This window comes from Rhinolophus sinicus, linkage group LG16, assembly GCF_036562045.2.
Source record: "Rhinolophus sinicus isolate RSC01 linkage group LG16, ASM3656204v1, whole genome shotgun sequence".
NCBI lineage: Eukaryota > Metazoa > Chordata > Mammalia > Chiroptera > Rhinolophidae > Rhinolophus > Rhinolophus sinicus.
The window spans coordinates 10,785,636-10,800,279 of NC_133765.1; the positions used below are offsets into that span (position 1 = coordinate 10,785,636).

The window sequence follows — 14,644 nt, forward strand, 5'->3', positions numbered from 1 at the left end:
ATGGAATTCATTCATTTCTAGGTTGGAAAGACTGAATTAATATAACAACCTAAGCCACATAGAACTAGAAGGGTCAGACTAATACCAGGCTCTCTGCACACATAATAAATACAACTTTCTTTAAACATTTAAACTTTTTTTTTTTATTAATCTCTAGTGCCATTTGAGGTGGATGGCTCAATAGATGACATTTCAGAATTGTTTCATTGCAGATGTATCCAGTTTTCAGAAAAACAAACTTTCCCCCAACACAAACTTTTACAAGGTAAATAAACAAGTGAGGGATAATTATTTTATTTGCAAAAACTATCCTTCACTTTATAAAATAATTCAGTAAAGGATTCCTTTAAATACCTAACATCTTAATGTAATATGACTTACTGTATACAAGCAATTTCTGTTCACATATCATCTTTTGAGAACACCATATATTGTTTTCAGTCTAAGATTACGTATCTAGAGATATACAATGATATTTTCAATGTAATGGAGTTATTTTAAAATGGGAATGAGAATAAAGGCCATATGACTAGAAAAGCCATTGGATCATTGTGTTAATTTAATTTGCAGTTGTAAGTTCATCAGAAACTAGAATTCATCAGTTAAGAGAGAGACCCTCAGGATGTCTGGCCTGAGTGCTCAGAGAGGTCTGGGAACTTGAGTTGGGGTCAGAATCCACTGGAGGCAGAGCTCACCCTTTTAATAATGCTTTCCTGCATGGAGGGGTCCCATCTGTTCCTGGGACAGACTGAAATATCACACAGGATTTGGTAGAAACGTGTCTTCTCTCTCCATACAGCAACTATGTTTGTTGTGCTTTACTAGGTATTTTCCCTACTATGCTTTCACCCCAGTCTGAGTCCTAACAAAGGCAATTTAGCAATTCCAAGCCCAACAAGGGGAATTCCAAACCTTGCACCTCTTGTTCACCATTCCAAGTTTCATTCATCCGAGGTCGGACAATTAAATTCACGAACTTGTTACAACGATGTTGCTAACCTTTTTTGTTATCAAAGGGATCATTTATTATGAATCGGCACCAACTGGACAAACATTTAACCAAGTTTACTATTTGGAAGTGCTGAAATGGCTGCATGAATAAGTGAGACAACCTGAACTTTTCATCAACAATTCATGGCTCTTGCATCACGACAATGCACCAGCTCACACGGCACTGTCTGTGAGGGAGTTTTTAGCCAGTAAACAAAGAACTGTATTGGAACACCCTCCCTACTCACCTGATCTGGCCCCCAATGACTTCTTTCTTTACCAGGAGATAAAGGAAATATTGAAAGGAAGACATTTTTTATGACATTTAGGACATCAGGAGTAATATGACGACAGCTCTGAATTCCAGAAAAAACATTCCAAAATTGCTTTGAAGGGTGGCCTAGGTGCTGCCGTCGGTGCATAGCTTCCCAAGGGGAGTACTTCAAAGGTGACTATAGTGATATTCAGCAATGAGGTGTGTAGCACTTTTACTAGGATGAGTTCGCAAACATAATTGTCAGACCTTGTGTATGAAGCTTGGAAAATCATCTCCTGAACCTCTTCAGACAGAGGTAAGTGTCTTGATGTTCATGTTGCCTTCTCAGTAAATGAGCCACTGGACAATCCAGGCTACAAGAAAGCTGATAAGGATTAGATTGTGATGAGCCCAAGGCTACAAGGCCACTTAGGCCAAGTGTCTGTCCATAATCCAATCATCCACCTATGCGAGTGCTCGGAGACCAAGTCCCACCACTGGAGAGTGGTGTTATGCTCCAGTCCCCTCTCCACAGCCCCTTCTGAAAATGAAGCACTCTGAAGCATTCATACCTTACTGTATTTATTTATTTTTTGGCAATTATTTATTGAGCATCTACTCTTTGCCTGACACTGAGCTAGGTGGGCACTGGAGATACAGTAGTGGAGTAGATGGATAGGATCACTGCCCCCAGACCAGCACACAAGTATGTTTGTCAGTTAAAATCACTGTAAATACTACAAATGAAAAGTAAAGAATACAATAAAATATTGTGGAAGGGGAAACTTGACTTAAATGGGGAGGGAGGTGGTCAGGAGCTCCCCTCTCTTTGAGAAACTGATGTTTAAGTTTCTTTTTGAGAAATGACATTTAAGTTAAAAATAAGAAGTCAACCTGGAGGGGAGAGTAGAGGGCCAGGGTTCCCAGCACGGGAAATAGCATGTGGGGCAGGCTCAGAAATGTTGGGCCACTCGCCCAGGTTTCTATAGTTGGTATGAGGCAGGGCTGGGCCAATGTGTCTTCTCGTCTCTGTAGCCCCAGTCTGTTGCCTAGGCATGACTTTGCCAATCAATAAACACTGCTGAGCTGACTGCCTCCAGGCCAGGATGCTTTGCCCTCTGCTAGAGCAGTGAGTACCCAGGGCTCAGCTCATCATCACTGGCAGATGCTCTTCATTCACTGGGGGGAAGCTCCCCATCCTCCCACACTAGCCCTCATCACCACAACAAACCTCTGACTGTGGAAGATGCAGTAACTGCACCCGTCGATGTCTATAGATGTCTCCACGTGGGAGATGTAATTCCCATCACTTCAGACCATTACCTACAAGGAGCTAAAGCCAAGACAATCTCTAGAAGCTTCCAAAGTAAGTACAGTGCTCAACAGAACAACATCTTCAGCTGCCTCCATAGCTGCTTCCTAATTACTTCAGCATTATGACCATTTCTGAACTGTGCCTGGCATCAGGAGGCCCTTCCCACTATCAGGGCCTGTGACCGTCTCCTCCAACATGTACCCTCGGATCTAATCCAGTCGATCCTGTGCCCTCTCCAGGGGGCCCCCACCCTCTCTTTTCTCCATGTTTTTGCTCAGGTTTTTCCTTATCCCTGGGAACCTGTCTCCTCTCCACTAATCTAGACCCTCACTCTCCTTTCAGGTTCAGTATCTGAAAGAGGTCTGGTCTCTTGCCAACTCTTATCCTCGTATGTGATCTCTATGTTACGTAAGGAAATGTATGGAAAGTCACCATTCTTGGTGCACTGTAAGTAGGTTCTGAATAAATGTTTGTCTTCCCTCTACATTGTTTATTAACTATTTTGAGTACGCCATAGGGCTTAAAAGCAAGGCCTTCTTCTTCAGTCAGGCAGATCTAGATTCTTCTAGATCTTTTTTCTCTTTTGCCTTTCTGCTTTGTGACCTTTGTCAAATTGCTTAACTTCTCTGAATCTCAGTTCCTCATAGGGTTATAGTGAGAATTAAATATGTTAATGCATGTAAGAGATTTTGCACTTGTGTGGGAGCCACACAGTAGGCTTTCCGGGACAGGATAATTTCAGAGCTCCAGGGGACACCATTTGCACTGTGCTCTAGGGGGCGCTGTTCACACAGACTGCAACTGTCTCCTGGAGCTGGGAGCGGGGTACTGAAATTCTCCATGGCAGTTTTTGTTGCCATTTCACACTCTCCAGAGATTTTTCTCAGCCTTGGTCTTTTTCTTCATTCATTTTGAACTATGCGTCTTCACTTTTGCATTCGTTTACCATTTTAAACATGGCTCAGTCCACTCACACCCAATAAAGCAATGCCTTCCCTTAGAAAAGTGCAGAACTCCTGAAGTTTAGAAGAGAAGAATTCTTAGAAAGTCTCTGGACTAGAAGTCACGTAGATCCAACTCTGTGTCTGTGAGTTTCTCATGTCCTGTAGGGCTCTCCCACTCTGCTGTCACCACTCTTCATGGCCCCCAAGGATGTGTTTGTTGTTCTCTCTTCAAAATGCTGAGATGGGCAGAGATGAAGTATCCCCTTTTGGTCTTTATTTGCATAGCTGAGACATGCTACATTTTCAAAATACTTTAAGAAACAATTATAAAGAACAATAAGAAAACGATATTGAAAATAAACACAGAATAAGTGTCAGCTTCCAAAGCGTAGGTTTCTGACTCCACAACAAATCCATGCTGCCACCAAAGGCTGGTAAGATCCTGCGGACACTGTTCTTGGGTCCAGCTTCACTAGCTCCCAGGCTGGCTGGAATGGTGGGAACATCACGCCTCCTGACACTTCCCACCGGGACCCAAGCCAGGTGACATGAAGAGGTACAGGTCTTTGTGATGAGAGTATAATTATCTTAGAATGACCTAAGGCCCTGGCAAACAAGTGAGCTAGATAGAATTGAAGACCTGAACTTGAAAATTTTAACTAATTTTAATGACTTTTTGTACTTAAATTTGGTTGTTTCCTTGATTCTTCACATCCTGATACAAAAGCAAACATATGTACAAAGTGTACATACGTTAGTGTGACTTGGAAGCAATGGAATTGAATTGGTTCTCACCAATTGGCTTGCATAATGGCTTTATGATCTTAGTCACACTTCCTCTTTTGTGTGCCCTCACATCCTTTGTGGTGGCAATGCCTTCCAGTCAAAGAGCACCAGGTGAAGAAGGTGAAGAAGTTGGCTGTAGAAGTTCAACTGTAGGTGAAGAAGTTGGCTTTTTGTAGCTGGTGAGAACACACACCATGAAGAACCGTAGGGAGCCTCACTGGAGAGTGTTAGAAAGCACTTACATAGGATTTGGACTGGTTTTAGGTGATTTGGGGAATATTTAAGGAAACAGTGCTTTGTTCTGGGTTCGATGTCAGGAAGTAGGGGGATTTCTATGATTGAGATGTTAATAAATCTTATCTAGAAGGAGAGAAGACTGCTGTGAGGCTATAGCTGTTATTTGTGAAGAAACAGCGGTCACTCATCACAGCCAGGAAAGGGGGATATTTTGGTTGTTTCTATGGTTTGGAATGTTCAAGTTTTTGTCTGTTCAGCCATGATTATGAAGTGGCCTCGTCTGATATTGATGTTCTATGAAATTGTGTTTGACCGGAGAACACCAAGACCTAGGGCCAGGCCGGCTCTCTAACATCGGGGCTGCTTTTCTCCTTTTCAGTGGGCATACGTATGTTGTCAGCAATACCATCAAATCCTAGTTAATGTGTGTGGTGAGAGAGGACAGCATTGCCCCTGGGTACCATGGCCCTGGTTAGCTTTGCCCCTGATAATTCTCTCCCTGTTCTCACCTCTCCAAGATACGGCTTCTGCCCTGATCATAGACAAATCCTTCATAAAACACATTGGCAGTTCCCACGTCTTCTCTTTCACATTGGAGGATGGGCTCTGCTGCCAGGATAGTTCATAGACATTGATGAATTGTCACAACCATGGTCACTCTCTCTTAGAAGCCTTTTCCTTCATTTGGCTATCATCTCCAACACAGCCCATTAGACTCTGTATATGAGACCCCAAATGGCCTGGGTCAGCCACTCCTGGTTAAACTGCTGCTCAAGTTTCAATTTTCAAACGAATAGCAGTTGCTACTATTTATTGCATTGAGTACTGTGTTTTAGGAACTTTGTATATGCAATTGCATTTAAAACATACTACAACCTTTGAAAATATATTATTACAACCATTTCATAGGTAAGGAAACTGAGGCTCAGTAAGGCTAAGTGGCTTGTTTAGGTCACCTGGCCATTAAATGACACTACTGTGGTTCAGATCTATGTCTGCACTTACCCACGATGGAGTTCCTTCCACTCGGCCACACTGCCTTTGGTTGTGACCTGTGCCATGAACATCCTGACCAGAACTCCCATCCTCTTTTGGTCCCTTTGCCTGGCACAACTCTGTAGTTATTCAGACAATTCTACTGGACCACAGATGTCTACAGAACACGGCGAGCCTTATGCGAGCACCAAGACCCATAGACCTTGCAATTCCCTGGCTGTTGTTCCCAAACTCTCTTCTCTGGATGGAGCCAGGCACCCAGGAAGGCTCGTGCAGCATTCCCACCCTGGATATAAGACACATCGTTTATCTAGGGCCTGTGTGGACACTCACCCCGAGGAAAAGGTGGGATAGTCCTAAAGTGCATTCCCCCATCTAGCCTGGAAGTGTCCTAAAGCTCCTTTACATGCCCATGAGGCCAGAAAAAATTGTTTCCACCAACCTTGCCAAGTTCTATTTAAGAACCCATGCTGACCCCAAGTGAGCTGCCTGATATTGCTGAAGACAGCAGAAATCACTTCTCTAAGAATTACTGAGCAAAAGACAAACAATGCCTTCTGTCTACAATAGATTCCAGACGTGAAAGAGGTCCGGGGAGCTAGATGGCTTGATGCTCCTCAGGGCTCTGAATGTTTGCAAATCCAGCTGGGTGGCTATCCTCCAGTAGCTTGAGACCATTTTCATAGAAAACAGGAAATCTTAGTTAGGTGCATTTATTTTAGCTCCTTAGCAAAGGTGTGTTGAAGAGTATAAGCTTGACATCTAGTCTGTTGGGTCTCCTCTTTGGTGGCTGCTTTAAAGCCATGTGCTCAACCCTTTCAGGGAAGCAAACCTGCTGCACTGCAATTATTGAATTACTTACCTGAATTACTCACTTAAAACTTGAGAGCAGGGAGTGTTACCTTTTGGGTTTCCTGTCCTAGCACTCAGTACATAGGAGATGTTCAATAAATAGAGTGTTTGCTTGATTATATTGGCTAAGAAGGAAGAGACCATGTGCCATAATCCCATGTCATGCCTTGCTATGGCAAGTCCTTAAGAAATGTGTGTTGATTCAATTGATTGCTCTGAAACAAAGCAGTACATTTTCATTGAAACTTGAATTACTTCTCTACCAACATTGCAAAGGGACTACAGAAAATCATTTGACTTCTGCTCTCCAGACCCATAACTCATATTTTCTACCTCTGACATATAATGTTGACTCTCGGAAACATCACAAAGGGAACTTAGGCTGTGCATGAGTTGTGAGAGGTTTGACTAAAAGGCAGATGATAGTAAATGTATTTTTATCTGTATGGAGAAATGATAGCCTTCATAATTCTGAAGAAGAGATAATAAAAAGGAATGTCTCTTTGCCCTCCTCTCTCTGATATAGTGTTTGCTGAGTGTGCTGGGGTGGGAAGGAGGCAGTGTGGTAAGTATTATATAGGAAACCCCAAATTCATAGTGGTGTATTCTCATGTGGATACATGCAAAAGAACAGCCTCTGTACTGGTTTTTAAAATGTCATCAATGAGCACAAACTGTGCACATACCTCACTTAAAATGAAGAGGGATTGGTGGACATGGGTGTTGCATGCAAATGGAGTGTGAATTTTTATGGCAAAAAGGATATTCCGGAAGAAAATATGTTTGTTTTCAAGAATTTGAAGGGCTGTTAAATAGAGGAGAGTTCAGACTTATTTAGAATTTTAATGAGTTGTCTCTGAAGCAGAACTAGACCAGTATTCTTTCTACCAGTCTCTCCTCTAGGTCTACAACAAAATGACCTCACATGGCACACCAAGTGCTGAGGGCCATGGCCCTTGCTTGTCTTTCCAGCCCAGTGCCTCACCGAGGCCCCAAGCACTCTGTTATCTATTTCCCCAGCACTTCATTCAGCTCCTTCATGCTCTTTCTTCTGTTGCCCCTGTCGTTGTCACATACGCAGTAGTGCAGTGTGGTTGGTATTACCACAGGAATGTCTTTTCTAAGATATTCCTATTAGAAAGAGAGCCACATAAGTGACAACAAACTCATTGCTTTTATGCTTACGGGATCTGACAATTAAATTCACTAACTTGTTGCAACAATGTTGCTAAACATTTTTGATATCAGAGGGATTATTCCTTATGAATTTGTACCAACTGGACAAACAGTTAACCAAGTTTACTATTTGGAAGTGTTGAAAAGGCTGTGTGAAAAAGTTAGACGAAAACGACCTGAACTTTTTGCCCACAATTCACGGCTCTTGCATCACAACAATGTACCAGCTCCCATGACACTCTCTGTGAGGGAGTTTTTAGCCAGTAAATAAAGAACTGTATTGGAACACTCTCCCTACTCACCTAATCAAGCCCCAATTACTTCTTTATTTACTAGAAGATAAAGGAAGACATTTTAATGCCATTCAGGACATCAAGGGTAATACGACTACAGCTCTGATGGCCATTCCAGAAAAAGAGTTCCAAAATTGCTTTGAAGGGTGGACTAGCTTCCCAAGGGGAGTACTTCAAAGATGACCGTAGTGATATTCAGCAATGAGGTATGTAGTAGGATGAATTCGCGAACTTAATTGTCCGACCTCGTTCATTGATTAATTTATTTATCATCGGTCAACAAATATTTATAGAGGTCCTATTAGGTGTGACTCTAATGCCATCTTCAGGCCTTGGCCTCAAGGACACTTCTCTGCCCCTCAGATGAGGTGCTCTCTGGAACACTCCCTCTATTTCCTATCCTGGCCCTATCAGGCAGCATTTGATTGTTTTTCAGCTCATTTGCATCTCCCACCCCCACACGCAACTGGAAGCTTCCTCACTATGACAATGACTGCGTCCATTTGGTAAAGGACTGCTTCCCTGATGTGTCCCACGGTTCCCGGCACACAACACTGGTATCAACACATCAGTGTTGAATAATGATAGACATCCATGTACACATAAAGGCAATGAGTTTTCTGTCAGTTGCAGAGTTTTGGCTGAGGGTGGATACCCATCTAATAGATCTTTTGTACAAGATGTGTCTTTGGGCATCATGCAAATCATACCACGTTGTAATTGCCCATTTACTGAGCTCACTTCCTCATTCGACTGTGAGCAACTTGAGAACAGGAACAGAGTTCTATTTGTCTTTGAAACCCTACACAATAAGTATATACACAATATTTGGAAAGTTTACAAACAGTTTATTTCCTGAGAAAGAAACAAAAAGTTTATGGAACAAGAATGTTGAATTCTTGAATAATTCACTTGCTTTGCCAGGCTAAGAATATCTTGGTAAACATTAGCTAATATAGAGCCTTTTGCTTGCTATTAAGATTTACTGATTTCAATAGAAAGCAACCTAAAAACTGTGCAAGTTACATAACCCAGACACTAGGGCCAATCTCGAATCACCCAATAGTTCAGAAAAATACATATTGGCTCTGTCTGTGGTCGGAGTAAATGCCATTGTCTAGGCAAAGTCAGATATGTGCTGTGTATGATGGGTCTGCTGTGTGAATAATGGGTTTGGTCAGAGGATGAATTTACCCTGTAGTCTTGCATTCTCTGGGTATAATTCTTCTCACACTTTGAATAAATAAATCAGCAGGATTGGCTAATCCAGTACATGTGAAAAGTACCTTCAGTGAATGCCAGATTTTATAAAATAAATCCAACAATAAAGGCTGCTTTTATATCTCAGTTTCTTACATAACAGGGACTGTTGTATAGAGAGATTAACATGGTATCTTGTTTCTTCCTGGTGTGATGTTACTTTCATCTTACAAATATGTATTTGCCCATGTCTATATATTCACCTGTGTCTCAGTATCTCAGTGTGTTTCAGAGACTAGGCTGGGAGATTGATGATAACTAATTGTTTCTGGTGAAATGTTATTAGGCTTGACGTACGAGAAACACCAAGAGAGCCATAGAGTGTGGCAAGGAGAGGAGAGAAATGCTGGAACACAATCTGTGCCTGCTGCCCAGAGACCTCAGCTGGTGGTTTGTCATGTCTTAGCATGACGGTATTCAAGCCATGTGAAGTTTGAAAAGATAAAATACATACCGAGGTTGGGGCTTGGTCTGAGAACAACCAATTGCCTTGGTTTAAACTACACAACTCGACTACCCAATGAAGTGTTTTCAAGCTAATACAAATTAGCATCAGGCCACTGACCAAAGACTAAAATATATTAAGCTGGGTCTAAAATCAGCCCACATACAGAAACCAACTCCCAACACCAGTTTGTTGCTTTTCCCAGACATGGATGCTTCAGGTCGGAATGTTTTTAGGATGTTGGTAAGTGCAGACCATCTGGGGAAAGCATTATAGGCTGGTTGCTTTTGGTTCGGCTCTTTGCAAAGCCAGCAGATAATATTTTATTAGTAATGTAGGCATGAAAACCCAAACTTATCCAGAGATAAGTCAGGGGGTAATTATCCACTCTACAGAAATACTCTTTATCTTCCAAAGTGAAATGAATTTAAGAGAGACTGGAGCAGAAGAGTAGTGGGGAAGAAAAACTCAGCAGTTGGTGTGTTAGGAGCCATCTCTGAAATTATAATGTAATGACAAAGAGCATGTGCATTCAATTGGTAAGTGTTGGCTTTAGAATTTATTATTTTAGGTGAGGGCCACTGTATGAAGATCTTTTTCAACAGCGTGAGCTTCCACAAACTTGGGAAAGGGAGAAAGTCCCAGTGAATGTAAACAAGTTTAAAGGATGTATGTGCAGAGAAAAGGGAGAGATTGGGAAAGGAGGAGACTCTTTCTTCCTCCATGAGCCTCCCTTGGGACCATCCCCTAATACTCTCTCGGGACTTGAGGTCAACGAGGGTTGGGTGGGATGAGGGCAGGATCCTCTGAACGTGTACACTGCTGTTTGCTCTGCTGGTAGCATATTCTTTCTTTTATGTCCTCAGAATTTTAAATCACCACAACTGTGGTTTTCTCTTCACCCCTTCTACTTGGTGTTAGTGTCTTGTGTTTCACCTGGTTTAAGACTATGAACAAGACACTGTGGAATATCAGTTTTGTTTAAAATTTATCACTAAGTTGGTTTCGCTTCCTAGTTTGTATGAATAAACACATTTTTGAAGGGGGATTTTGAAATCTATTTTAGAAACATATTTGCATTTAATTAAAAATACCACGAAGACATTGCTAACTGTGATGGACACACCTTGGAGTGGTGGTAGTCTAGGGGAGGTGGTAGTCTCATGTTTAGACACCTGGGTTTCATCATTCTTGGCTGCTTGGGGAAAAAATCCCTTCACTTTTTTGCTGTAAAATGCAAGTCAAAATAAGGTTGTTAATAACAAACCATTGGTCAGATAGTATTTTGAAGAGATGAAATCATTCACTGAATTATTCCATTTATGTTTTTGTAAATAAATGCTAAGTGTCCATAGACTGTGCTAGCAGCTGGGATGGAGGATTAAATAAAACATGGTTATACCCTTATGGAGTATTATTTAAATCAGGACTCCTCAGTCCTTCAGCTTGGGAGCAGGGAAGGAAGTGTGAGATATTGATGGTGACCTTCGTACTATTTTGGGGGGGGCGGGGATGGGGGAGTGAATCTTGGCATACCATGGAGAGAGAGAGTAGGAACAGTCTTGCAGACCAACTGAGAAAACTTCTGAGATCAAATGGTAGGATTTGACCAAAAGTATTAAAGAACTCTGTTGAAAAGGAAGTTGACTAATAATTGTCTTAAAATGTGTCAGGGAAATTTAACGTTAGAATATAAAATTTCATAACTGAGATGCAGCTTGGTAGAGGTTCTTCTGGACTAAAAGCAGGGAACCTTATGCTCTAGCTGTCATCCTGCCACTGGTTAGGTCCATGACTTTGGGTACGTCGTTAAAATTTTCTGAGTCTCAGTTTCTTCACTTAATAAATAAGAGAATTGAATTGGATCAGGATTTCTCTTGATTTGTGAGTGCCAGTAGCAGTACACAGATGATTTATGTAGTATATAGATGAGCTGGGTTTTTTCATAGTTATTTATTTTCATCTATTACCAAAAAAATGTGAACAGTGCATCAAGCTTCTGCTTTCACAATGTTGCTTAACATAAGGCTAAATTTATTAAAGAAAAAGGGAGCGCTAATTTAAAGAATTTTATCAAATAGATCATGCTACAGATTATAATGGTTATCACAAACATTTTTAAGGTTGTGTGTGACTGTCTAAGATCAAGAAACACTTGCATATACGCTATCTTAGGTTCCTAACATTTTTATCTCTTTGTAATTATTTTTCCTCTTTATATTTAAACAATATGGTCTTCTAGTGGAAAGTTTCTATTGAAAATAGTATTGGAGTATCCAGAATAAACTTGTCAGCTTGCCCAAATCATCAGTAACCCAGATTGTTTGGAATGATCTTTTTGTACATAGTTAGCTCTTTATGTGAGTCACCTAAGTCACTGCTGCTATAAACATATTTTTTCGTTGTTGTTTTGTTTTTCTTTGATGTGTTTTCAGATCAAGGTGGTGACAGAAAGAATGTTCAAACATCTTCGGAAATGGTTCGTCACTCGCTTTTTTGGGCATTCTCGGCGAAGAGCAAGGCTGGTCTCCAAAGATGGAAGGTGCAACATAGAATTTGGCAATGTGGGGGCACAGTCGAGGTTTATATTCTTTGTGGACATTTGGACAACTGTGCTTGATCTCAAATGGAGATACAAGATGACCATCTTCATCACAGCCTTCTTGGGGAGTTGGTTCCTCTTTGGTCTCCTGTGGTACGCTGTAGCCTACATTCACAAAGATCTCCCTGAGTTCCATCCTTCTGTCAACCACACCCCTTGTGTGGAGAACATTAATGGCTTGACCTCAGCTTTTCTGTTTTCTCTGGAAACACAAGTGACCATTGGATATGGATTCAGGTGTGTGACAGAACAATGTGGCACTGCCATTTTTCTGCTTATCTTCCAGTCTATACTTGGAGTCATTATCAATTCTTTCATGTGTGGTGCCATTTTAGCCAAGATCTCCAGACCCAAAAAACGTGCGAAGACCATTACATTCAGCAAGAATGCAGTGATCAGTAAGCGGGGTGGGAAGCTTTGTCTCCTAATCCGAGTGGCTAATCTTAGGAAGAGCCTCCTTATTGGCAGTCACATATATGGAAAGCTTCTAAAGACCACAGTCACTCCCGAAGGAGAGACCATTATTTTGGACCAGATCAATATCAACTTTGTAGTTGATGCTGGGAATGAAAATTTATTCTTCATCTCCCCACTGACAATTTACCATGTTATTGATCACAGTAGCCCCTTCTTCCACATGGCAGCAGAAACCCTTTCCCAGCAGGACTTTGAATTAGTGGTGTTTTTAGATGGCACAGTGGAATCAACGAGTGCTACCTGCCAAGTTCGAACATCCTATGTCCCAGAAGAGGTGCTTTGGGGCTACCGTTTTGCTCCCATAGTATCCAAGACCAAGGAAGGGAAATACCGAGTAGATTTCCATAACTTTAGTAAGACAGTGGAAGTGGATACCCCTCACTGTGCCATGTGCCTTTACAATGAGAGAGATGCTAGAGCCAAGATGAAGAGAGGCTATGACAACCCCAACTTCATCTTGTCAGAAGTCAACGAGACAGATGACACAAAAATGTAACAGTGGCTTTTCAACACAAGTAAAATTTCAAAGATAACTAGTGATTAGAAGCATTATGAAGCAATCAATAATTTGGGGTATGGAACTAGGAGTAAAGACTTTCAAGTCCACCAACACAATGCCCCTGATCTTTATAACCATGATCCTACGAGACCCATGGCTCTACAAGGCAAATGCATCAGAACATGAAACGTATTAATAGGAAATTGGAATATGGAAGTTGTGGGAGCTTACGTGGAATCTTGAACATAATTATTTGAAATCATGCAACGTTGATAGGAACAGACAAAATCATCAAAAGTCTCAGACAGGCCAAATGAAATCTTTTTAAGAGTCTCCGTGAAGAAGTTATGAGCTTTACATAGGATCAAGGAAAAACTAAATTCTCACTTTGATTCTACTGACAAAAAAGAAGCCATTTTTATTTGAACATTGGCTGTTATTAAAGAAAAAGTCTCCTGAGTTGGGGGAGATGAACCAATCAAAGACCATAAGAAAAGACGGTTACACAAAGAACACCTGTGAGGCTCTGACCTTTTTGAGCCCTGGTTGTTGGAGCATCCAGTCAGTCTGGGTCACACTGTGTTTCTGAAGCAGCAAGGGGATTCTCAGTCTATGGACTCCAGGTCTCTCCGTACCCAGCGTGGACAGGAGCAATGCGCCCAACCCGCTTCTTGGCGTAGCTACACCCTGCCACCTAAGTTGGATTTTGGCCCAAATGATCTCATGTGGTATACTTAGACAGAAGCTAAATCACCACTTCAGCATCTCAATGAACACTTTCCTGCAAGGAAGAAGGCTTGATTTGAAAATAGTGGTGATATTTCTTACAATTTGTATTAGATGGGATAGGGGGCGACAAATCTGTTAAAAGACTGTCTCCTAATCTTCCAAGAAAGCACTGAGGAGTTTGAAGGTACAAAGTCAGTTTAGAAGGAAAGGTACCTCTAGTGCTTCTGAGAAAAAACGTTCCTTGTGTTTTCCTGCCTGGGGTTTGTATTGAAACGCTGTTTCTAAAAGAGAGGTGTGAAAGAGAAAGAAATAGGATATGGCCCCACAGCGAGGAAAGTGCTAGGTCTTCCTTTCTCTGAGGGCCAGCACCACATTTCCTAAAAGGGACCAGCATAATATAAGGACTGATCTTTAGAAGAAGATTTTTACTGTGAATATCTTGTTCAGTTCCCCACCTATTTTATTTTAAATGTATTCTGGAAAGGATGGTACTCAAAGCTGCTTAGGAATCAAAATGTTTTCCGTATGTTGATTAATATATTAAATCTCTGAAACTATGCACATACTTTCTGAAAGTGTCAGTTATTGCATATCAATTGTGACAGGCCGACGGGTGGAAATCCTCTTGCTGAGGGTGGACTTTCTTCTGGGAGCAATGTGAGGGGTGGGAAGGTGGCAAGCAGGACGCATATGTTGTCTTGACTCCAGCTTCCCCAGAAGGAAATGGCCTAGGCAGCAGGCATGCCCCTTCCTGTGCAGCTCCGTCAAATAACTCCAGTGTGAGTCT

At 41.6% G+C, this 14,644-nt stretch overlaps 1 protein-coding gene across 3 annotated transcripts in view; it reads left to right on the forward strand.

Moving 5' to 3' along the window:
• Positions 1-14,418, forward strand: part of KCNJ1 (potassium inwardly rectifying channel subfamily J member 1) — a 29,052-nt gene extending 14,634 nt beyond the window's left edge. For 2 of the 3 annotated variants that reach the window (XM_019714823.2, XM_019714822.2), the window contains one exon: positions 11,986-14,418. In XM_019714823.2, the coding sequence (XP_019570382.1) occupies positions 12,007-13,125 (1,119 nt within the window). In that variant the 5' untranslated portion in view covers positions 11,986-12,006 and the 3' untranslated portion in view covers positions 13,126-14,418. Of the gene's footprint in view, positions 1-7,888; positions 9,794-11,985 lie in introns of all 3 variants that reach the window. The other variant, XM_074321420.1, reaches the window with a different exon arrangement.
• The last annotated feature ends 226 nt before the right edge of the window (positions 14,419-14,644 follow it).